Source organism: Camelus ferus, chromosome 13 (genome assembly GCF_009834535.1).
Source record: "Camelus ferus isolate YT-003-E chromosome 13, BCGSAC_Cfer_1.0, whole genome shotgun sequence".
NCBI classification, from domain to species: domain Eukaryota; kingdom Metazoa; phylum Chordata; class Mammalia; order Artiodactyla; family Camelidae; genus Camelus; species Camelus ferus.
The window spans coordinates 36986125-37012404 of NC_045708.1; the positions used below are offsets into that span (position 1 = coordinate 36986125).

Sequence of the window (26280 nt, forward strand, 5' to 3'; positions counted from 1 at the left end):
GGTAGGTTGTACGGTAACTCTCAATCATTTATTCTTCTCTTACAAGAGTATTAACATCCCTGCCTGTTGCCATGTGACTTGCAGCATCTCTCTGTGGGCACCCTAATGTTGACTTGGCCATGTGACTTACTTTGGCCAATGAAATATGAGAACGTTCCAGTTCCAAGTAGAAGCTTTAAGAGCTATTGTGTGTTTCCACCAGCTCTTGCTCTTTTCTCTCTGCCAAGAGAACAGTATGTCACAAATAGGGGGTGCTCCTTCAGCCTGGATCCTGAAATGAAAAAGAATCGTGGAGTAGAACCATAGCTGGCTACTAGGGAACCTATAATGTGAGCAATAAATAAACCTTTGTTATCGTAAACTACTCATATTTTGGGCTGTTTCTTAGTGCAATATAATCTAGCAAAGGTTAACACATAGGTAATCTAACACCAAAGTATACCAGGTAGTAGAGGGCAGGTTGAGAAGAGGTCCTGGTTATTAGGGAAATTCATAGGTTAATACATAAATGTCCAGAGTTGCTTCACATGAAATTTTTAGTTTCATTTTTTGGGGGGTTAAGTAGTGGGAGGAGATGCTGGATTATATAACTTTGAGAGTCTATGATTCTATAGTGCACAAAATGAACCGAAGTTTTAAATACTATCAGGCTTATTGCAAATGGTTATAGTACAATGTGGAAAAAGGTAAAAATAGACAGACATCCTCCAAAACATAATGCCAATCTTTTTTAATCACAATGTCACATGATACAAAGAACAGCCAGTGAATAAGTTAATAAAATGAAGAGGAGAGTGGGTATGAATACTAAGGAGTAGCATGAAGGATCTTTGTGATGGAACAGTTCTTTATCTTAATTATGGTTATAGCTACATGAATCCATGCATGATAAAACTGCGTATGCACAGAACTATGTACATACACACAAATAAGTATCTATAAAACTGATGATATTTGAATAAGGTGTGTGAACTGTGCCAATGTCAACTTCCTGATTTTGCTATTATACTATAGGAATATGTGTTACAAAAATTATGGACAACTGGGCCAAGGGTATATGGGACCTCTCTGTACTATTTTGTTGCAACTTTCCATGAAAAGGCGGTGTGGAAGACCATGGTGAAGCAGAGAGAATGTGACAATCCAGAGAAAAATATGACTGTGTATAAAGGCAAACAGATATAGAACTCAAGGCAGTAAAAAGGAGATAATGCAACAGATTTTACTCTTTCAAATAAACCACTCAGTATGTTTTTAGTTTTGCTCTCTCTAAAAATTTATGAAAATTATTAAAGATACAGTATTAGTGAACATTTTTTAAAAAGTGTTATAATGCACACAGTTTTTTGAGTAATTTGCCATACAAGTACTTTTGACATATTAACACACAAAAATTCAGCTATTTAGAATTCAGCCTCCTAATACTCCTTTTTCAAGAGAGCTGAGGAACCAGAGGGGAAGCCCCCACATTTTTTCACTCCACCATAACCACTACTACCCCTCTAATGGTGGAACAACAACTCTTAAGACCAAAGTACCAAATGAATACAACCAGAAGGGTCTATGCTTTTATATACATATATTTACACAATGTGAATGGTTTCCAGGGAAGGAGACTCAAACCTTCTGACAGGCTTGTGATGTCTAAAAAAGACTTGTGTATTTCACAGTACAAAGGAAAACAGGGTGGAAACTAACAGTACAAGGAAGAGAAGAATAAAAAAATTAAAAGGAGCAATAGTGATAAATAGCAATCCAAACTAAAGAGTCAAGAGAAAGTCAGTAAGAAAGAAACCTTAGAAAGGAGCTGGGTATATAGGATGGAGAAGAGCAAGTCATCTGAGCAGTCCTCACTGTCTGAGCTGGTGAGGAAGAGCTCAAGGAAACACAAGCAGCCATCTGAGCAGCTCCCTCAGCTTCTTTAGAGAATGCACAGTATAAACTCTCAGCTCTGTTATTCACAACCCATTTAATAATTTAATAAACATATACTGGATGTCTTTAGGGGCAGAACAATAGGTTTAGGTATCTGGGGTTACAAAAATCATATAGGGCTCCTGCCCTCAAAACAGCTTATATTCTAGTAAAAGTTGCAAAAAAAAAAAAAAAAGTAGCTCCATTCTGCAAACATGCTAACATCTCATGCTTGTTCTATAACAAACCATATAAATTGATAACAAAATTAGCAGGCAAAGACCTAAGAATACTCTAAGAACAGTATTGTAAAGAAAGCTTTCAAAATCTGGATCTAAGTATACATTTGCTTTGGAGATTATCAGAAATAAAAGATTAAAGGAACTTTGAGTAGATAAAGAATTTCAAAAGACAGTACAACTGTATACTACCGAAAAACAATAGGGATAAACAGAACATACCAGCAACTCAAACCAATAGTGGACTAGCTTTTGCTAAATCTTATTCAACCTGATCAAAAATCTAGGTGGCAGAGTGACAAAGAATGAATACAAATACTAGTTTTGGTCTCTCATCAAAAGACAGTGAGTCCTACATATACCATCCTCGCCAGCCCAAAACAAACAGAAATCACTGGAAGAAGCATTATCTCTCAGCATGAGTAACGAACATGTGGATTTAAAAAATTCATATAAGAAACAAATGAAACAAAATAACCATTTTCTGCATTTATACAGCACTTTACCTTTTACAAAGGACGTTCACAACCTCATATTTCATGTTCTTTTTCTACACTAGCCCAGATGATCACATCAATTCCCATGGTTCAAATACCACACTTAGGCTGATGAATACCAAACTGGTATCTTTAGTTCTGACTTCTTCTCTGAACTCTAAACTTATATATTAACCATCTACTTTAAATCTCCACTTGGATGTCTCCCAAACATCTAACCGAACTTGTATTTTTTTCCTCCAATAACCTATTCCTCTTACACCACCAACAACAACCTGATGCACAAGCCAAATACCTGAGTCAGCCTGTCTTTCACTCCCAGTTTTCAATCCATCATTTCCAAGTCCTATCAACTCTAATTCCAAAAGATATGCTGAACCCATCCACCTCTCCCCATATCTCAGTTCATATCTCATCCTAACTGTTAGAACCTTTTATCCATCCTCTCTGCTTTTATTCTTGCTTCTCTGTATTTCTCTCCACATAGTTGCAAAGTATATGTAAATATAAGTAAGGATGTAACATTCCCCTGTTTAAACCCCTCAATGGCTTCTCATTTGACAAAAAATTAAATCCAAACTCCTTGATATGGCTTCAAGTGCCTGCATGATCCAGCCTCTGCTGGCCTCTCCAGCCTCACTGGGGGCCGCTAACCTCACTCTGATATTTCAGTTCTTTTAAGAGAACAAACACTGTCCCAATTCATAGCCTTTTCACATGTCATTCTCTCTTGCTGAAAAGCATAGTTGGTGTCTGCATTTCCTTTAGGACTCAGCTTAAATGTTACCCACTCAGAGACTTTTTGGGATCATCATAAAGTAGACCCTTTTAAAATTTTCTACTTCAGAGCCTTGCTTGTTTCCTTCAGAGATCTGTTACAACTTGTTTTTATATTGTATGTTTGCTTTTTTGTTATTACCCTTACTAGGAGTTCCCCTGAGAGCAGAAAATCACATCTACCTTGTTCACCATCAAATCTACAATACCTAGCACAGAACCTACATATGGAAGCCCTCAATAAATATGAGTTGAATGAATGAATGAATGATCATTAGTACACTTCTTGCAGTAAATTCTCAAATATTGCTGGGAGTATATATTAATTTATTCAACATTTATTGACAACCTATTTCTTGCCAAAGATTGAGATAAGCACAGTGATGCAAGCTACAGTCCTTGCTCTCAAGGAGTTTACTAGTCTAGTACAGAAAGAAAAAAGTAAGCAAGTCCTTTTTCCTCAGTCTCTTCAGAAAAATGTTCCCTCCACCTCCCTATATGAAATAATACCTGGTCCTTTCCTGAAAAGAAAGCCAGACAGTCTTTTCTCAGAATATTACCTCCTACTTCTTGCTTTAAATGAAACAATCTCTCACCTCCCTTGAAGCCCTCTCTCAAATGGTTGCTGTCCAGTTTTAACCACCTGTCTATCTCAGGTTCCAAGAATGGGATTAAAACCCTCTTTGCTCCTCCATGCAGCTTGTCCACATTGTTTTAAAACCAAAGACAATATAAAGCTCTACTCTTTTGAGGCTCTTCTCTGAATTTTCAGAGAAATTACTCTCTCCTCTTCTTATCACTGTTATCTTTTAACCTTCTGGTCTCTCTACCTCATTCATCTAAAGGTTTGGCACATAGCTCATTGTCTTCTTCTCCATCCTAAATCTCCATCAAATTGGATGACTTCATCATAGACCTGAACAACCCATCTAACAATCAGGCCTCTTACTTCCTTGACCTCCTTAACTCCAATGGTCTCTCCAAAACACATGCTCATACAATGTACCATCAATGTGGATACGTTATGACCTAGTCACCCTATTAATCCCATGGTAACATTCTTTGTGGTCCTTCTATCCTTATCCAAAACTGCTCTACCTCCCAAATTACTATTTCAAGCATCTTGTTCTCCTCTGACCTCTATAAGACCTCTAATCCATGGACCCTTTCATTTTGACTGTGATCCATCAGATCAGACCCTCTCTTTGCTGTATTTTCCTCCTCATTCAATGTATATTCTATGGTGTGTCATTTCAATAATCCTCTTGCCAATAACCTAAATTCCCTTGTTCCTCTTGTCTTTTGATCACACCAGTACAGGAAAACTCCAAACCTGGATGAACCAAATATCCTCTTTCTGTGGGGCTACAGCTGAAAAGGTCCTTCAATAAGGCAGTCTGGTATTACAAAAATTCATGATCTCTGTATTAGTGACTACTGTTATTAGTTTGCTAGGGCTGCTATAAAATAAGTACCATAAACTGCGTGGCTTAGAAGAATAGAAACTTGTCTCACAGTCTGGAGACCAGGAGTCCAAAAACAAGGTGCTAGCAGGGCTAAGCTCCCTCTGAAGGCACTAGAGAAGGATCTGCTCCAGGCTTCTCTCCTACTTCCGGTAGTTCCTCGGCTTGTGGCAACTTAGGTCCAATCACCCCATAACATTTTCCCTGTGTGTATGTGTGTTTGTGTCCAAATTTCTTCCTTGATGAGGACACCAGATATTTTGTATTAGCAGCCCATTCTACTCCAGCAGGACCTCATCATAACTGAATTACATCTCTAACGACTATTTCCAAGTAGTCTCATTCTGAGGTACTGGGCGGGGTGTTAGAACTTCAACATATAAGTTGAGGGAGACACAATTCAACCCATAACAATCAGTAACCTCAAAATTTTCTGCCAAACCTACTCTTCAACCCACTCTCCACAACTATTTCAGGGATAAATGTGACCTTCATTAGCTCAATCAGAGAAAATCACCGTTCTTTTGTGGAAGCTACCAGAAAAGAGGCTCTCTTTTCCACCAGAGTTGGAGTTACAAAATATACAAACCTGAAGCTTTACAATCATCTTAGTGCTACAATGGCAAAGCCTACCTGAGACCGAAGGCAAGAGATGAAGGAAAAACTCAGTAGTGCTATCATTGAGACCCTAACACATCTAAAGCCAGCTCCACTCCTGGACCTATCAATTACATAAACTAACATACTTCCTTTCCATTTAAGACAGTTAAAACTGCCATTTCCTATTACTTGCAAAGAAGAGTTCTGATATAATAATAAATAAAACTGGCTGATAAAAGTGAGTTTTATATTTCTTGACTGGTATTTGGGATCGCACAGACCTAACCAAAGGCTATAAACCAACTGAAATCTTTGCTATTTCAATTCTTTTCATATTATTGACCTAATATTTTCAAAAATATATCCACACAATCTTTTTTATCTCAAGTATAATTTGAAATAAACGCCATTTCCTAAATAAATCAATTTCTTCAAATGAACTGAGAAAACATACATTTTTGCATGTTGTGTCATTTCTCATTTCCAAAACAGCAAAGAATTTGGTAAAAATAATAATAATAATTTTCATCAGTGTAATGACTTGCAAAATGGGAGAGGGCAAACCCTCAGAGATTACTGATGATATCCAATTGGGTGGGATGGTTAACAGACGAGAACGAATTGATTTGATTAATAAAGCTGACTTGTACTAGTAAGGTAAACAAACATGCTTAAAAGTAGTACAGACAAATGAAGAGTAGATTAGATAGGGAACAAAAATATAAGCTTTGCACAAATGAGACAAAAAATTTTCACAGTTAGTATAATTTCAAGAGACCCAAAAGAATCAGCAATGAAATGCTGCTTTTAAAAAAGCAAGTTATTAAAAAAGTAATTATAAAGTATGAACTTAAATACATTAAATTTTAAAATCATACATAGGCAAACATCATTTTATAGTAATTAACATATGAATACTTTTTGAGCATGTCCTATACACCAGGTACTAGTCTTAACCACTTTACACCTTGAGTCCATTTAACCTTATGAGGCACATACTATTATGTCCATTTTACAGATGAGGAAAACGAGACATTAATAAGCTGAGTAACCGACTCAAATTCACATACCTATGTAAGTGTTGGCACCAGTATTCAACTCCAAGAAGTCTGACTGCAGGACTTTTGCTCTTAATCATTAGGTTTGTTGCCTCTATCAGTGTTATTATCTTCACCATCATCTTACTAACATCTTTCATATGAATTGTATCATTTGAACCTCCATAACAGAGAGGTATTACCGTATTTTCCAATTCTAAGACACTTTTAGTTATAAGGGCCATCTTCTATTTAACACAGCTTAGTATCAAAATAAAGATAATTTAAAAGAACAACTTTTTATTATTAACCCACAATTGCATACATTTATCCATCATTTTTCCTCTAGTATCACAATCAAACATTAAGTCAGAGCAATGCTTTGCAGTTTTCATTGTACAAGTCTTTTGTCCCCTTGTAAATTTATTCCTAAGTATTTTATTCTTTTTGATGATACTATAAATGGAATTGTTTCCTTAATTTCCTTTTTAAATTGTTCATTGCTAGTGTATAAAAATGTGCTGTGTGTTGATTTTGTATCCTACAACTTTGCTAAATTTGTTTATTAGCTCTAACAGTGCTCATGGAATCTTTAGAATTTTCTACATAAAAAATCGTAACAGTATGGAGGCTCCTCAAAAACTTAAAAATAAAACTAACATACGATCCATCAATCCCACTTTGTGTTTATCCAAAAGAATTGATACCAGGTTCTCAAAGAGATATTTGCACTCCCATGTTCCAGAGATTTGCTATACAACATTGTGCTTATAGTTAACAATATTGTACTTAAACATTTGTGAAGGGGGTAGATCTCAAGTTATGTTGTTTACCACGATAAATTTTTAAAAAATCATGTCATCTACAAACAAATAATTTTACTTCTTCCTTTCCAATCTGGATGCCTTTTATTTTTAGGGCAAGGTGGGGGAGGTACTTAGGTTTATTTTATTTATTTATTTTTAATGGCAGTACTGGGGATTGAACCCAGGACCTTGTGCATGCTAGGCATGCACTCTACCGCTGAGCTTTACACCCTCCCTTATTTCTTCTTCGTGCCTAATTGCTCTGGCTAGAACTTCCAGTACTATGATGAAAAGAATGGTGAAAGCAGGCTTCCTCACCTTGCTCCTGATCATAAGGGGAAAGCTTTTAGTCTTTTCATCATTTAGTATGATGCTAGCTGTGGCTTTTTCATATATGACCTTTATCATGTTGAGGAAGCTCCCTTCTATTTCTAGTTTATTGAATATTTTCATCATGAAAGGGTGCTGAATTTTGTCAAATGCATTTTCTGTATCAATTGAGATAATCACACGATCTTTTTCTTCATTCTATTAAACTGATTTTCATATGATGAATGATCCTTGCAAATGTTTAACTGCCTTTACCTGGAAATTAAAAAAAAACTGAAAAGCTAGGAAAAAGAAACTATTCTTTTTCAGCCAAATTGAAACTCTGACTGGAAAAACACTGTCAGCTTACCTATATCTTAGCATGAAAAGATCTGTTGCTTTTCAATCTGTACTTTAGTAAACAAACAAACAAACTAGCCATGTGTTACCTTCAGCTACACACATTCCACCAATTTGTTATTTGGCTTACTTAGCAAACCCCTCTTTTAAAATGTAAATACTGCTCTAGGGGTTGTATACTGATCATTTATGCAGATTCTTGTAGAGGATTACCTAGACTAGAAACTGTAATAGCTTAACCTTTATCTGGAAGGTAGTGGGAACAAGAATTTCTACTATGGAATTAGAAGAGGTAATAATTTTGGCTCATGGGTACAGAAATAAAACTCACTCAGTCCGAATTTCAAGTATTTTGTATAATTATTGGACCACATGTTTTGATTTGCAGTTGAGAAAATATAGTAACTCTGGCTGCAGCACTTACACGAGCATTAGACTCAACATGCTGCTGAGGTAAAGGAGCTAGGAGCATTAAGAATATCTAATATGACCTATTATGCTTAAAGCTCCTATTTCAGGGTCTATTGGAATACTGTGCAAATATGGTTTATACTATGTAGTGTATGTGATTCAACAGAAGGCTCAATGTATTAACATACTAACATATCATTCACTCAAACAGTTGCTGATCTATTAATATTATACTAGGCGCTCCTGATACAGAGATGAACAAATAGGACAAATTATTTGCCCTCCTAGAACTTAGTCCTAAGATAGGGCAAAAAAAAGAGGGAGAGAGAGAGAAATTACAACACACCGGCTAAACACAAAAATGTATTTGATGCACTAAGCTGACTGCCAAGCAAAAAAAAAAAAAACAAACAAAAAACTGTACTTACTACCAATATCACTAAGCAGAAACAAGTACAGAGAGAAATATACTGAGGAAATACGAAGTGGAAAAACTTGATTGTTCATTCATTACACATTCATCTAGACATCTATTGTACATCTACATGCCTAGGTACTGGGAATAACAAAATAAGTAAGAAACTATAGTTTCTGACATTGAGAACTCAGTCTAGGGAGAAAAACAAAAAAGACAGTAACGATCCATTGTAATAGTAAAAAGTACATTAAGAGGGAGGAAACACAGCTGCTATGGGATCAGAGATACCTCTGGCAGACAGAAGAGAAAAAGTCAATAAAAGTCATATCTAAACTGTTTCATGACAAACTAAGATAGAAAAAGCTGAGGAAGTCACTTACAAGTGACACCTAAGCTAAGCCAAAAAGGAACCAGTCAAGCAACTGCAAAGAGCACTCCTATCTCAAGTCTCCTGTACTTGCTGTTCCCTCTACGTAGAATACTCCACAGATACTCTAGGCTCATTTCTTATTTCATTCAGATCTCTGATCAAATCTAACATCTTCAGAGGGGCCTTTCAATCACTCTATCTGAAGTGCCACCTTATGGCACTGTCTTCCTTCATCCTGTTTCACTGTTTTTTCTAGCTCTTATCACTGTCTGACATATTTATTATCTATTTATTTCTATTGGTCTCCCTGACAAGAAATATTAACCCCTAGGGCCAGTGACTTGTCTTGCTCACTATGTATGTCACAATACGGACACCAGTGTCTGTCAAATGAATGAAACAAAGGAGAGGAATGAATTTTAGGCACAGCAAGAAACATAAAGAAGAAAAGTATGAGAAATGGGCCATGGCTGGGTGCTCCTCAACAATAATAATTGTAACAGCAAATATTTCTATTTATTAAGGACTTACTTATGGGCCAGGCACTATTCTCAGCACTTTACTTGTATTATTTCATTTAACTTTCAAAACTCTATAGACACCCTTACACACATTTCACATATGAAGAATCTGAACCACAAAGATATTAAATTACTTGCCCAAGGTCACATAGCTAGTAAATGGCAGAACTAGAATTCCAAGCCATGCAGCACAATGCCAGAGTTCACTTTTTTAACCACTGCCCAAAACACAGGAAACTGACCACCTTTCCGGGTTGTTTGCACATATGGGAAGGGAAGGAAGGAAGGAAATATCTACTATAAGCATTTTTGTGAATATTACATGTTTCATACATACAGTATATGTATTATTCATTAGTAGCATTATTAGTTTTTTAAGTATGAACTACATTTACTGTGCAAAAGGCTAAGCAAATTCCGCACCCCTATGTTTCTGATTCTGATTCATAATAGAACTGGGGTAAGGGCTAAAAATTTATATTTCTAAGAAGTTCTCAGGTGATGGTGAGAGTGCAGGACCACTCTCAAAAAACCCTGAGCTATATAACCAAAATGTGAATGAAATGCCTTTCAAGTTAATGCTGGCTTTCCTGAACAATCAATGGCTAAACTAGCCACCTTCAAGGTATGGACATCATTCATCACCAGGGAAATGCAATTCAAAACCACAGTGAGATACTACTTCACACCCATTAGGATGACGAGAATTGAAAAATCAGATAGTAACAATTATTAGAGAGGACGCGAAGAAATCTTCATTCTCATACCCTGCTGGTGGGAATATAAAATGGTGTCGCTGCTTTGGAAAACAGTCTGGCAGTTTCCCAAACAATTAAACATAGAGTTATTATATGACCTTATATATATCCAGCCAAAATAAAAACATATATCCTTATAAAAACTTTTACATGAATGTTTATAGCAGGATTATTTACAACAGCCGAAAGGTAGAAAAAACCCAAATGCCCACCAATGGATGAAAGGATAAACAAAATGTGATATAACGATAAATGGAATATTATTCAGACATAAAAAGGAATGAATTATTGATATTTATTACAACTTGGATAAACCTCAAAAATATTATGTTAAGTGAAAGAAGCCAGTCCCAAGAGTCCATGTATTACATGATTCTATTCACACAAAGTCCAGAATAGGAAAATCTACTGAGACAGAAAGTAGATTAATGGTTCTTTAGGGGTGGGAGAAGCATGGAGGAGAAGAGATGATACCTAAAGGGTACGAGGTTTCTTTTTTAGGTGATACAAATGCTCTAAAACTGACTGTGGTGATGGTTTCACACAACTATGAATAGATTAAAACACACTGAATTGTATATTTTAAATGCATAAATTGGATAATGTGTGGATTATACATCAATATGGCTCTTTAAAAAGCAATTTTTAAAATTTTAATGAAATAGGACAAGAAGCTCAAAGGAAGTCTCTTAACAACTAAACACTTTTAAAAAATATTTTATAAATTCAGTACCCCTAGTACTTTTTTAAAAAGTGCTTGATGGCTCATATTTCTAAATGCAGGTTTAGTTCAAAAACATTATTAATTTTTTGGTGAAGTTATAGGAAAATAAGTCTTGTCTACCATAATTTATAAATACTGGTACTGATAAAATTCCTGTATTTACAGTTGTAAAAAGCTGTAAGGGTATAAAAGAAAAACCTGCCAAGCAGAGACAAATCAGGACATTTCAAGCAAGTCTAGCTCAAAGTACAGTCAATAGAGTAAGTTTCTGAACTGTTTTAGAGTGCCAGATAGTCCAGAATCTACGCCCAGATCTTACAAGGCCTTGCATAAAAGTGTGCCGGGGAAAAAAAACAAAAACAAAAACAAAACAGGAAGAAAAACAAAAAACAAAGAACAGAATCTAGAGACGAGATTAAGAATGAAAGCAATCTAGCCTGCAAGAAAAGATGTATGCAAACTGAAATCATCCAATCTTCTTCAAGCCCACAACTTCTAATGCCAATTTCCTGTTAAGTGAACTTTATAATCTATAAATGGTCTTTGCAGCCAAATTAAATATAATCAACTTAATTCCTTCACAATAGTTTGAGATTATTTCTCCTGACTAAATTATTGCTGCCATCTCCCTTGCCATTCAAGATCTTATAAATATAAACTAAATGAAAATCACTCAAGTTTAATTTCAAAACTCAAAGGTATACAGAGAAAAATAACTAAATTGTAATATCATTCATAACTCTACAAAAAAGAATTCAGTAAATGGCATATCAAAGGTTACTTGCAACAGCATTAATTTTAACTGATATATAAATTATCTGTAGTCATAAGGGCTTGATTAACTATAAAATATCCAATCAATGAATATATTCTAAAAACATTTAAAAAGATGCTATGAAGACCACATAGGAAGAAAATATTTATAATGTTAAGTCAAAGAAAATGGAATACAAAGTTACGTGTGTGTGAGAGAGATGAGATAGAGACAGATTGCAAGAGACAGGTTACAATGATGTTTTAAAAAAACAAAGAAAAAATAGAAGAAAACTAAAATTTCAAGAAGGGGTGAATGGTGAGCAATGCTTTTTCTTGCTATATTTCTGCATGTTTCAAGCTTTCTTATTGAGTGAAGAATTTTGGAAGTGAAAAAAATATATATATATGAATTCTGCATAAAAGTATCACTAATAATAACAGGACTTCTATTTACTGGATGTTTTCTATATTCCAACAATGTAAATAAATCAAACATAAGGAAAATGAAGTCAGGCTTTAAGTAACTTGCCATGGTCACCCAGAGAGAGTACAAGAGGCAGAGGGGGAATTCCAATCCAGGTTGTCTTGTTCTAAGTCTAGTGTCTTTCCACTATAAAAAATGTTGATACTCTGATTATTTTACAGACTATTTTACAGCAGGTCAAAGATCTTTTGAGCCTATGCTTGAAACCCTTCTTAACATCTTTTGCTCCAGGTAAAAACTTCTTGCTTTATTATAAAGAGAAGAAAAAGCAGAGAATAAATCATAAGAAAATAGATATTATAACTCCCATTGTGAACCCTATGCACCAAAATACTATTTGACTTGAATCAAATGTTCCTAGAGTCCTGTGTTGTCCTTTTAAGAACAATTTAAAATGTCATCTACAGTACCAATCTTGGATAGTGTAAAACAATGAAAAAATTAAAAACTAAATTACCACAGAAAGTTCCGTCATAATCACAGGATACTCCACAGCACCCAAGTGACTTACTTCTGTCATCCTGTGTCACAGTACTTACCGTCCCACAGAGTCAGTGTTTATCTTCCTAAAAGACTAAAAGGTACTTCAGTGTGTGAGTCTAGGTCTTATTCTCTTTGTACGGCCAAGGCTTAATACAGTGGGGACACAGAAGGCGTTCAGTAAGTGTTTTTGAAATAAAAGAGGATCAACCAGCAATAATGGAGGCACCTTTATTGCATCTGAGTTTCGTATTTTTAGTATATGCATAATGATATAACTGTGTTGTACCTACTGAATACAAGATGGAATGAAGTTACCAATAATCCTTGGTATCAGTGATTTACGAAAATTCTAATTAAGTGTAACATTTCATAAAAATTAACAGCCCTATAAATAACTAAAATCTAACAATTATAAATATTTGGCTAGTGATGGTAGTTGTTGTTATTATTATTAACAGCTGCTACCATTTAAACCGAACCCAGACATTTATAACCATTATTTCACATATTCTTCACAACAAATCCTGCAGTTTATTCACCATTTTATAGGTTTAAAAAAAAAGAGGTTAAGAAATTTGTTACACAATCAAATAAAAGATTTAAACCTAAAACATTCTGACTGCAAAGCCCAAGATATCCCATTATTTCACCCTAGTTATTAAAAATGTTCATATCTGAAGCATCAGAAATTCTTAGACCTAGCAGTTCTAGGTTTTATTTAATAAGACAGTTTGTTTTTTAGGGAGATTTTTCTCTGATACATGGTATCATCTTTAGTAATAAGATACTGAAGGAACTCCAAGTTCAAGCTACCATGTCCAAGAGAATACTAGCTTAGACGTAAATATTGGCATGACATACACTAACCTAGATAAGGTTAGGTTTTCATGAGTAATCAATTCCTGGAGGCTGCAAAATGTAAAACTATTTTCTATCATGTCTACAACCCCCCCCCACTATAACTTGATACAACAATCACTTTCTAGAGATGTTGTCTAAGCAATGAAAATTTGATTTTCACGTAAGAAGTTATTGCAGCCCAGAACATATGTTCAGTTACAACCAAGGAATGGCACCATAATTAGTTCTGTCAGAGCTATTTCGCCCTTAGGAATACAGACTCACTCAATTTACATGAGTTGTTTACACTATCTAGGTTATAACACTGGCTCTATCACTTAGCAGTAGGTTGACCCTGAAGACCTTGAACAAGTTACTTCACCTTTATGCCTAAATTTTCTCTTTTCACAAAATAAGAATAATAAAAATGATCTGGTTATCAAGTTGTGAGGATTACTGAAAACAGTGCCAGATACATAAATGCTCAATAAGCATTAATTATCATTATTATCCCAATATTGACCTCCTCTCTCTCTCTCTCTCTCTCACACACACACACACACACACCGCTCTCTGAATAATTCATTCCTTTTACATAACAAGAGGAAAGTAATATCATGTGAACGTACATTTTTACCCCTAAATTTGTCTAAAATATTGTCAGTGACTGTTTACAAGAAGCAGCATAGCAAATGTGCTTGAAAACAGATGTGCCTGGGTTCAAATCTCTAAACTATCACTTAATACACAACCCTGAGTAAGCAACACAGAAGATTAATTCCTACTTTTAGGAAGTCTGTGAATATTAAGTAAAATAATACATGCAAATCACCTTAAAGTACCTACTATTTATTAGGAATTTAAAAAGCATCAGCCCTCTTCCTTCTCAATAGTGGCATAAAAATGTTTTCCTCCCAGGATCTTCATTATTCTGTGAGATCTGCGTTAATATTTAGCCCACTAGATAGAATTGTTCCACAACTAAAATAAGACCATACTAAAAAAGGCAGAGAAACCACACATAAAATTAAGTCCACAATTTCTAGCTGTCTTACCATTCAAGTTTTTTAAGCTCAATATCCATGCACAAGTAGTCATTCATGGCCCATGGTAGGTTTAGGAATTAAAATATGAAGATAAACTATTCCCTCTGTCTCTATCCCAAGAAAGCACAAACCTCTGTAACTCCCATATGCCTTAGTGGATCATTAATTTAGAAAAGTATATATTTAAATCTGTGATTCTCAACTAGGGGTAATTTTGTCTCCCAGGAAACATTTGGCTATTTCTGGAACTATTTTTTATTGTCCCACCTGGGGAAAGTGCTCCCAGCATCTCGTGGATAGTATGCTGCACATCCCACAGCGCACACGACAGCCCTCTACACCCAAGAATTACCTGACCCAAAATGTCAACAGTGCCAAGGCTGAGAAGCCATGATCTAAAAAAAGACCAAAGTATTGGAATATAGAAAGTCTCCCCACAAAAGTATGTTCTTGGCCAAATTTTTACTGAAGACATAAGAAATAAGCAGTTTGATTCTTTCAGATGGGAAACTCCTGATATTGTTAAATTCACATTACAAACTCCCCAACCTAACGAGGGAAGTGAAGTTTACTTTTCTTTGTATATTTGTACCACATAAAAACAAGTTTTTAAAAGAGCTCTGACCTTTCTTTTTTTTTCAATTCAAGTATAGCTGATATACAATATTACATAAGTTACAGGTGTACAACACAGTGATTCACACTTTTTAAAGATAATACTCCACGTTAAATATTGGCTATATTCCCTGTGTTGTACAATATAACCTGGCAGACTATCTTATACATAATAGGGTGCACTTCTTAATACCCTACTTTTATATTGCCCCTCCCCTATCCCCTCTCCCCACTGGTAACCACTAGCTTGTTTTTTGTATCTATGAGTCTGCTTTTTTGTTATATTCACTAGTTTGCTGTATTTTTTAGATTCCACATATGAGATATCATACAGTATTTGTTTTTCTCTGACTTATTTCACTTAGCATAACACTGAGTCTATCCGTGTTGCTAAAATGGCAAAATTTCATTCTTTTTATGGCTGAGTAGTATTCCATTGTACATATCTATCACATCTTCTTTACCTATTCATCTACTGACGGTTACTTAGGTTGCTTCCAGACCTTGGCAATTGTAAATAATGCTGCTATGAACACTAGGGTGCATGTATCTTTTCGAATTCGTGTTTTTGCTTTTTCAGATATACACCCAGTAGTGGGATTGCTGAATTATATGGTAGTTCTTTTTTCAGTTTTTTGAGAAACCTCCGTACTGTTTTCCACAGTGGTTGTACAAATTTACATTCCCACCAATAGAGTACAACGGTTCCCTTTCCTCCACATCTTCACCAACATTTATTATTTGTGTTCTTTTTGATGATAGCCATTCTGACAGGTGTGAGGTGATATCTCATTGTGATTTTGACTTGCATTTTCCTGATGATTAGCATGTGATGATGGCCTGTGGGCCTGATGCATGTCCCCTTTGGGAAACTGTCTATTCAGTTCTTCTGTTCATTTTTTAACTGAGTTGTTTATTTTTTTGATGTTGAGTTGTATGAGCAGTTTATATACATTGGATATTAGCCCCTCATCAGTCATATCATTTGCAAATATTTTCTCCCATTTAGTAGGCTGTCTTTTCTTTTTGTCAATGGTTTCCATTGCTGTGCAAAAGCTTTTAAGTTTAATTAGGTCCCATTTGTTTATCTTTGCTTTTATTTCCTTTGCTTTAGGAGACCAAAAAAATTACTACAATTTATCTCAGAGTGTTCTGCCCATGTTTTCTTATAGGAGTCTTATGGTTTCCAGTCTCACATTTAGATCTTTAATCCATTTTAAATTTATTTTTGAATACAGTGTTAGAGAGAAAGTTCTAATTTCATTCTTTTACATGTAGCTATCCAGTTTTACCGTACCACTTATTGAAGAGACTATCTTTTTTTCCATTGTATATTCTTGCCTCCTTTGTCACAGATTAATAAAGCATAAGTGCATGGGTTTATTTTTGGGCTCTCTATTCTGTTTCACTGACTATGTGTTTTTGTGCCAATACCATACTGTTTTGATTAGTATAGCTTTCTAGTACCAACCTTTAGTTTTTAATTGCACCTGAGATTCATGAAAGCATTATTTATATCACAAAGTTTCTTATACCTTACTTCTATCTTACTTTTTTACAAAATATTAAAAAGCTCATATTTACATGACAGGAAAGCATAGTGCATGAGACCAGCTTTCAACAGATATCATTATTATATCAGATTAACAACGATCAAAAGTTTGATAATATACTATGTTGATGAGAAAAAGGCACAAACGCTGTTGCTGGTATAACCTTTCTGATTACAAATTAGCAGTATCTCTCCAAATTAAAAATGTCTTTTGGCACCAAAATTATACCCACTAAAAATTAATGCACGTACACGTGTGCACAAAGATGTGTAAAAGAATATTCACTGCAGCACTGTTGGTAATAACAAAAGATTGGAAACAACACAAAAGTCTATCATTAGGTGGCTAGTTAAATAAACTACAATATATTCATATAAAGGAATATTCTCAAGTTTTGGAAATGAGGGAGATCTATATGTGCTGGTATAGACAATCTTCTAGATCAATTAAGCAAAATAATAACAGTAACAAGCCACAAAATATGCAGCTTACTCAAAATAGATAGATATACACCCTATGTGTTTATATAGCATATATATATATATATATATATATATATATATATATATATATTTGCATATACATCACAGATTATTGCTGAAAATACACACAAGATACACACACGGCTGCCTCTCGGAAGGGGACTGAGGGCCAAAGGGAAGATGGAGGAGACTCACTGGTATGTGTGAATTTTTTTTAACATGGGTTTATGCTCGCTCTTTTATTTACTGACCGTAAAACTTAAGCCACAAATTCTGAGCCTCAGTATTCTCCAATTTGAAATGATGATAATAATAGTTTAGTTTACTGGTTATTGTGAAGATCAAATGAGAGAGCATAAAATGCTTTGTAAATTATAAAGCAGCACACAAAATTATAAATTAGTACTCACTAAATTCTCCAATCCAATTATAATATTATTATCATTCTTTTGACCTTTTTCTCTAACCCAAAGATGGGAATGTTTAAGATGAAATATGAATGTAGATGCCATCTTAGAACACGTTTTTAAAACAGTTATTTATTTTTATTTTTAATTGAAGTACAGTTGATATACAATATTACATATAGTTACTGATTTCAATTTAAAAGAGTGATTTTTCAAAAAAGTTGTCATAGAGAAACACTAAATGAGCAGATTACAGAAGAAATACATGCTCACTGTTGTAAATAAAGTAAATAAAAACGATAACCACGCTATCACAAAATCTTCGTGTTTTTTCCTTCCAGTCTCTTTTCTCTGCATGCTTAACTGGATTAAATCATTTGTCTAAATAAAATGCTTCCTCTTTACTATAATAAGGCATTCAAATTACAACACTCTTCAGATTATTAAAAACTCCTAATAAAATCATTTTTAATAAAGGCATAATATTTTATCTTGATGAGAGTTCAACTACTTTAAAATGAAATTCCAGTGTATGGGCTTGCCTAATGAACTCTGCCTGGATTAATTTTTCATTAATTTCTACCAATTCTCCAAATTACCAAATCTCGATGGATCGTTCTCCTCCCTCTCCCTCTCTCAAGCCATTTTTCTGCTTTTGGTTTTTGCAGAGTTCCAATTTTACTAAGTCCAAAACTCACAAAACAAATATAAGTGTGTTTATAATTCCTTGAAGAGCAAGTAAAACACTTAGATTTAGCCCTTTAATCAGACTACTAGTGAGAGAGGAGATTAGAACGATTCATTACCAAATAAAGATGCTCAGTCTTTTTCTACTGTATGTTAGTCTGCTATTATTGTTCTGTCTGCAAACAGAGTGAAAACAAAAGAATACACTCTTAGGTTATTCCTGGCAGACTCCCTATTGGACAAACCCAACTGTTCCTAATTAATTTTAACTATGACAGCTCCTCCCAAATGCTGAACATTCCAAGCCATTTTTGAAAATGTTAGATATCACTCAAGGAAGCAAAGATATCCTGAGTATACTGAATTGTAATTGCAGGCAAAAAAGAAAAATATCATTATTGTACCTTTTCCATAGTAGGAACTCAAATAATATGTCATGTTGAATAAATACTCCTTTTCTTCCTCTGAGAAACATGTTGTAACTTTCATACTTTGCCCTGTATTTACCATCATAATTGTTAAACCAGACCACTAAAGTGATACACATATTTATACTGTGTACTTTTTTAAAAATGAAAGTAAAAATAAACAACAGAAACTGTGAAATTATGGGAGATTTCCCCCCTCAATTTCCAAACTTCCTGTAATGCAGTTACATCACTCTTGCAATTTAAAAAAGCATTAAAAGGAAAAGTATTCTGATAGCATTTATTATTTTTGACCATACACTAAGATTCTTTTAATTATGTCCCATTCTAAAGATTTTTTTATTATGGAAAAAAATCCTTGCTAAATTAAAACAAGAAAACTTCAGGATAAAGCTGAACTACTGGAGGATTATTTAAAATATTTATATTATGTCATCTTTCAATAAAAGAAAATCTTTATCATCATCAAGAGCACCACTTGTGCACCCACAAGTGTTGTAAAGACACCAGGAAAGGTACTAGAGATTCAGAGGCAAAAGACATTGCTTCCCTCCTCAAGACAACAGGGCATATACTGAGAAAGAATAAAAAATACAAGGGAGCAATGGATTTGCCAAGCATCTAGCACACTGAGAAGTACAGAAGACAGCTTTTGGGGTCCTACAGACCTTGGTTCAAATCTCAGATCTACCACTTACTAACTTATGTAAATTACTTCCCTCATTTATAAAATGGAGTGTTAGGTTAACTGAAGCAAAATGTCTGGCAAATAGTAACACCCAAAAAGAAGCTAATAGTATCATTATTATTAGAGATTCAGGCTTAAGAAAGAAATAGGCAATCAGCAAAGTTTAAAAAAAGGAAGTATTAATATCTCTTTTGTAATCTACCACCATAAGCAAAAATCATAAATCTTTCTCACTCAAGTTCACTTCTTATTGACAAGAAGGAAACAGAACATCTAGTGAAGACAACTGAAATTAGAAAACACTAAGGCTTTACAGCACTAAAGTACTCTAGGAAAGTCACCACTACATCTCCAAATCACAGAATATGATCTAAAAAAAAAGAGTGTTAGTTGGAAAGGCCTTAGGTCAGCTAATTCAAACTTCTACTAGAATGTAAACACCATGTTTTGTTTGCCTCCAAGCTCTAAGAATTATTATCTATTTTGTTCATTAGTATATCCTTAGTACCTAGAATAATACCTAGCACAAAATGAGAATGAATATTAAAACTAATAAAACTGAGGCCTGGAGATTTAACTCAATGCCACACAGTTAGCTGTTGGCAGAACTTGGACTGCAAAGTTTCATTATTCTAGTATTCTATCCTGTCCAGAAGATAGAATATGATAATTTAGACAATTTATTTTGGAGGTTGGGAGCTGGAGGGTTGGTTCGCAAGCAGAGGAAAGAGGATGGAAAGAGTAAATTAAGACATTTTTCATGTTGTTTCTCCCAACTGTCAGTTTTGCTTAATTGATAAAGACAAAATATTATAAACAAGACAATCCCAGAACAGTGCCTAGCACATAATAGGTACTTAACAAATACTGGCTGAATGAATAAATCTACTCCAAAACCATTATTATCTCAGGACCAGAGGCAGAAACTAACTGCAGCATCTGTTTAATCTTTGTAACTGTCATAGAGCCCTTTAGAATTTTCAAGTCATTCATAAGACAAACAGTTATTAATCACTTTCTTCCAGATGGGCACTGAGGGAGAAAGCTGAATTGAAAGATGTCCCTGCCCTAGAGGATCTCTCACTAGAGTATACCTATGTCTAAGTCTGTGAGTTGTGGGGGGTGATGGTGACACAAACACATCAATAATGAATGTGAAACCACACTGCGTTGTTACCTGTTTATTTGCTTCAAGCAGTTAAAAAATTAAACTAAACACAAATCAGCCAAGTTTTTAAATAACAGGGAGGCACAGTAGGGTAAATTTACCTTGGGAAGGTTCTTTTTCCTGTGCCTTTACAATATATCTTATTGCCTCAATGTCTTAAAAATCAAAATATTCTAAATTGACTTATTTCAATTATCAATATAAATGAACCATCAATGTGTGTTCTCTCATATGTGAAACACTGAAGGATAATACTCCTGATTCAGTATTTACTCTGCGTACGTGTTAATATTTAAATATATAGCCACAAGAACATATTTAAATTATTTGTCTACAAAAACTGACAGAGCCTGAAGAAAATATCCAGAGATGAATGATAGTAAATAGAAACCGAAAACAGTCTTACCCAGGGAGAGACTAAAGTATGCACACAACTAAGAAGCAAATCTACAGGAGTCTTCAAGAGAACAAAATTTTTAAGGGAAAACTGATAGAATTGGCCAACAGAGCCTGAGAGCAACAGTGTGCCAACAAGATTTTGGTTAATGCCTATCACTAACCAGACTAATAAAAAGTGAACACCCAAAAGTCAATGTTGCCATTCCTTGAATTTGAGTTTCAGTAGAACCCTTCCAAAGAGATTTGCCATCAAGAATAAATCGACAGATTTCAAGTATTCTTCTCCATTACCTGCTTGCCAAAATAGAGTAAGCAACAACCAAAGAAACTGGGAAATAAAACAGACTTCACTTATGAAGCTGGTAATTCCTGCAAGCTGAAGGTAGTCATTTTACTTAAGGCACATGTTTATATGCGATTCCCGGTTCCTGGGGAGAACATTTTTCACTTAGTCTCTCTATCCTAGAATGCTAGGCAAAACACCTCCCAAAGTCTCTTGGTCCCGACACAGAAAACTCTCCAGCGCAAATGTATAACCTAACCCAGTGTTTTACCCTAGAAGCCCTGACAAATCCAGGCCAAGGAGACTACAAGGTGGCAGAGACATACTACAGGCAGGCAGGAAAGCTGGGGTGGGACCCAACAGGGAGGTACATGACCACCAGCTCTGGAGGGAACAGGTTGAGAAGGTGAGGCTGGGGTGAGTTTTGGTCAAAAAAGCGGGAAGGGACTGACAGGTGCATCACCTCATCATCCTGGACATCACGGAAAGATTGTAATTGTCTTTTTTTTACAGAGACGGAGGAACGAGGCTCCCAGAATCAGTAATGTTGAGCGGTTTTCTGGGAAGCACAAGGATTGGAATCTAAAGGAAGCAGGTGTGGTGATGATTCCCCCAGGACGAGTGATCTCTTAGGTCGTTTCCAGCACCAAGACTGGCGGAACCATCCCACCTGTTAAAGGATGTTTCCTGGTTATCCGCTTGGACAGCGATATAGAGTCCACCGGGTAGGAGTGGTAGCAGAGTTGAGAAGACTGAACTGGAGGGGTGGAATCTTGACCCAGCAGGAAACCTTATCAAGAGGGTAAGAGGCTGAATCCAGGAAGGGGCTAGCAGGGTAAGTACGCGCTCGGGTAGGATGAGACTCATTTGGAAGAGAGGCTGACTGGAAGAAACTGCTGGGAAAGGGAGGGGTTTCGTCGAACTCCAGTGGGAAAAGGCCGGTTTGGAGAGGACAGACTAGCTTGGAGCGGGCCGTGAGCCTCTGGCTCGGTAAGGTGACTCTGCCCGGAGGGCGAGCCTCGTGAGGGTCGAGGGCTGCCCCCGGGGCGAGGCTGATCCGCGCGAGCTCAACAGGAGCTCACCTGGAGTGCGTCCGGCCTGGAAGGAGGAAACTTCCTGGGTGGGTGAACGCGGACTGGAGTGAGAGGGGCGGGCACCCACCGAGCGGGGCAGGGGGTACCGGCCACTGAACGCGGGCACGGAGGGTCGCGGAGGAGGGGGCGCCGCGTGGGGCGGAGCCGAGACACCGACCGGCCGGGGCGGGGTCGCGACTACTGCGGCGGAGCTGCCGGCTCGGGGTGGCGCCCTCCCCCAGCCACACTCACTCACTCACACTCACACACACACACACACACACTCACACACACACACACTCACACACACACACACACACACACACGCGCGCGCGCGCGCGCGCGCTCTCAGTATCCGCCGCCGGCCGGGGCAGAGAGAAACTGCCCGGGTCGGTGAACCACAGGGCGGTGGGGGAGGGGGCCGGGGACACCGGCCGACCGAGCCCGGCGGACGGGCGGGCGGCGTTACCTGTGTCAGGGAGAGCTGGGCCGCCGCAGCCATGGTGTTTCCATCATGCACGGGAGGGGAAGGAAGGACGGGCGGACGGGGGCTCGGGGCGGGGAGGAGGCGGAGAGAGCGGCCGGAGGCGAGGCCGGGGCGGGCGGGCGGGCGTCTCCCCTAACTTCGACAACTTCCCTCCTCTCCCCCGCCCCGCCCCGCCGGGCCCCGCCCGCCCGGCACAGGCCGCGGCAGCACCCAAACCCTGGCGCCGGAGTTTTTGCCTCCGGACCGGAGTTTGCCCCCGTGGGCCGCCTGGGAAAACCCGGAGCGGATATAAAATTAAGGCAGAGGGGCTGTGGAGGCAGAGGCAACTACAGCTTTTCCTGAGAACTTTAGGCAGGTCACCTACCCACTCTGAAAAACGAGGGAAATTATACCTAAAGTTCAGGTTGCTTGTGAGGACTAAATGAGAGGATGATAGGAAATAGTAACAGTACTTAGTATATGCAAGAATCTGTGTTAGACGCTTTATTTTTAAACTGTATAAATGAAGGAACTGAGACATAGTTGTACAAATGAGGGAAATGAAACATAACTAAGTGGCATGTGTAAGGTCATACAGCTGATCAGATAACTGGTGGATTAGAATCCAGGTTGACACCTAAACTTTTCATTTAACCATCTGCTGTAAGGGTATAATATTCAAAAACAAGACTCTAATAAGTCATTCCCTCCAGGAGCCGAAACCTAGATGGGAGGGGGAAAGAATAGTTTCCTGGACCACTTACTTCCTGCCACACTTTGATTGTTCAGTAAAAGAGCACTGGGACCTGCTCAGTTCTCCTAACTCCTCCCATAATCCACCTGGCAAACTCCTCCTACTGTCTCAAGACACAGCTGAAGCATCACATCCTTTGCAAAGCATCTCTTGACTTCCCCAAGACAGAGTTACACACTATCCTCTTTTTAACATTTCTTCTCTACTTAATGAAGTCATCATCACCCTAATGACTGTTGACATCTGTCAACCCTCTTGACTGAGCTCCTCAATGGCAAGGACTGTTTCTGATATATTTCTACATCCTCAGACCCTAGAATGTGTTATGTACTCAGTATAAGGCCTTAGTTCCTGCCAAGTTAAACATAACACAGCCTACATTTTCTCATGCTGCCTTCTTCAGTTGGAATAACCAACCAGTTACTTGAAATTCTCATCTTTTAAGGCTCGGTTTATATGCCACCTACTTCAAAAAGCCTTCTAGGAAGTCCCACCCCACATCTTAGTTGCTCTGATATGATCTTTAAATGCTACCTTGTTTTTAAAAGTGAGTTGAGGGCTTTCCTAAACCCCCACTAGATTGTAAAGTCCTTAGGACAAAGGGCTGACTCACAACTACATCCCTGTCACAGTTTAGCCCAGCACAGGGTAGGCCTCAATAAATGTTTCTGCCCAGAATGGGTCTTCCTGTCTTAGTCATGGTGACTTCCCTCAACAACAAACTGTAACTCTAACAGGCCCACACCCCTGTTAGCATTATCATAGCAGTCCCCATTTGATACACCAGGAGGGCCTACTGAACAAAGTCCAGGATGAAGTTAGTCCCATAAGATTTTAGACCTTTGCCGCCAGAGGCAAACCATACCAGAAATGCCCCCAGAAATTCCTGACTCTACTCAGACCCCCTTTTACAAGGTCCAACCACGAAGAGCCAGGCATGCAGGTCTAGTGAGCAGCCACTTATTCAAGAGAGTCTCCTTTGGCGTCTTTTTGCTGTTATTCTCTTTAACTTAGAGAAGGGGAGATAATGTTTTAAATTTCTCCCCTTCCACCTGGTACATTTATCAGCTATAACCACAACTGCTATTTCTACTTTAATTTTCTAATTTACATTGTCACTTTTGAACTTCACAACTGAAAAGCAGTAATCATCATACCCACTTTACAGATGATGTAACTGAAGGTCACAGAGGTTAAGTGATTTTCCCAAGGCTATACAGCCAATAACCAAAGCAGTATAGCATAGTGAAATAAACAAGGCTTGGACATCAGAAATATCCAGATTCCAATCCTGTCTGTACTATTTACCACCTGTACAACCTTAGGGTTATTGTGAGGATGAATGAGATAACATATATGGAAAAACCTAAAGATGTAGATATATAAATTTTATTAAGAAAGTCGAGGAATAAATTGCTATTGGGTGTACAAATTCACTTGCTATTCAAGGAGACGCCTCCAAACTATATGAGATACAAGATATTACTCTTAGGTAACAGGGATTCTTGGGAGACCCTGGTGTATAGAGTTTCCTAGAACTCAGTGTGGGGTAGTAAGGAGAATATTGGAGGCACTTAGTGTGGGAGCTCAGACAAATCATTTAACCTGTTTGAGCCTCTTTTTCTCATATATTAAAAAATGAGAAAATTAGTTATCAGACAAATGCAAATCAAAACAAAAATGAGGTATCACCTCACACCAGTCAGAATGGCCATTATTAAAAAGTTTATGGATGATAAATGCTGGAGAAGGTGTAAAGAAAAGGGAACTCTCCTACACTGTTGATGGGAATGTAATGTGGTGCAGCCACTATGGAAAATAGTATGGAGATTCCTTAAAAAGCTAAAAATAGAATTACCATGTGACCCAGCAATCTCACTCCTTGGGATATAATTGGATCCAAAAAGATACATGCACCCCAATGTTCATAGCAGCACTATTTACAATAGCCAAGACATGGAAGCAACCTGAATATCCATTGACAGATGACTAGATAAAAAAGTTGTGATATATATATCTAAACACACACACACACGCGTGCGTACACACAATGGAATCCTACTCAGCCATAAAAAAGAATAAAGTAATGCCATTTGCAGCAATATGGATGGACCTGGAGATTGTCATACTAAGTGAAGTAAGTCAGAGACAGACAAAAATCACATGATATCATTTTTATGTGGAATCAAGAAAAATGAGACAAATGAACTTTTTTACAAAACAGAAACAGGCTTACAGAGGTAGAAAACAAAGTTATAATTACCAAAGGGGAAGGGGAGGGGAATAAATTTGGAGTTTGGAATTAGCAGATACAAGCTACTATGTATGAAATTGATAACTATAAACAGATAAATAACGAGGTCCTAGTGTATAGCACAGGGAACTATATTCAATACGTTGTAATGACTTATAATGAAAAAGAATATATATATATGATTGAATCACTGTGCTGTACACCAGAAAC

The 26280-nt window shown here is 36.9% G+C and overlaps 1 protein-coding gene across 4 annotated transcripts in view; it reads right to left on the minus strand.

Annotated features, from left to right (window-relative positions):
• Positions 1–23210, minus strand: part of EPS15 (epidermal growth factor receptor pathway substrate 15) — a 123055-nt gene extending 99845 nt beyond the window's left edge. Inside the window, exon 1 of one of the 4 annotated variants that reach the window (XM_032494251.1) lies at positions 23066–23209. In XM_032494251.1, the coding sequence (XP_032350142.1) occupies positions 23066–23098 (33 nt within the window). In that variant the 5' untranslated portion in view covers positions 23099–23209. Of the gene's footprint in view, positions 1–23065 lie in introns of all 4 variants that reach the window. The other 3 variants (XM_032494249.1, XM_032494250.1, XM_032494252.1) reach the window with 3 other exon arrangements.
• Positions 23211–26280: the final 3070 nt, after the last annotated feature.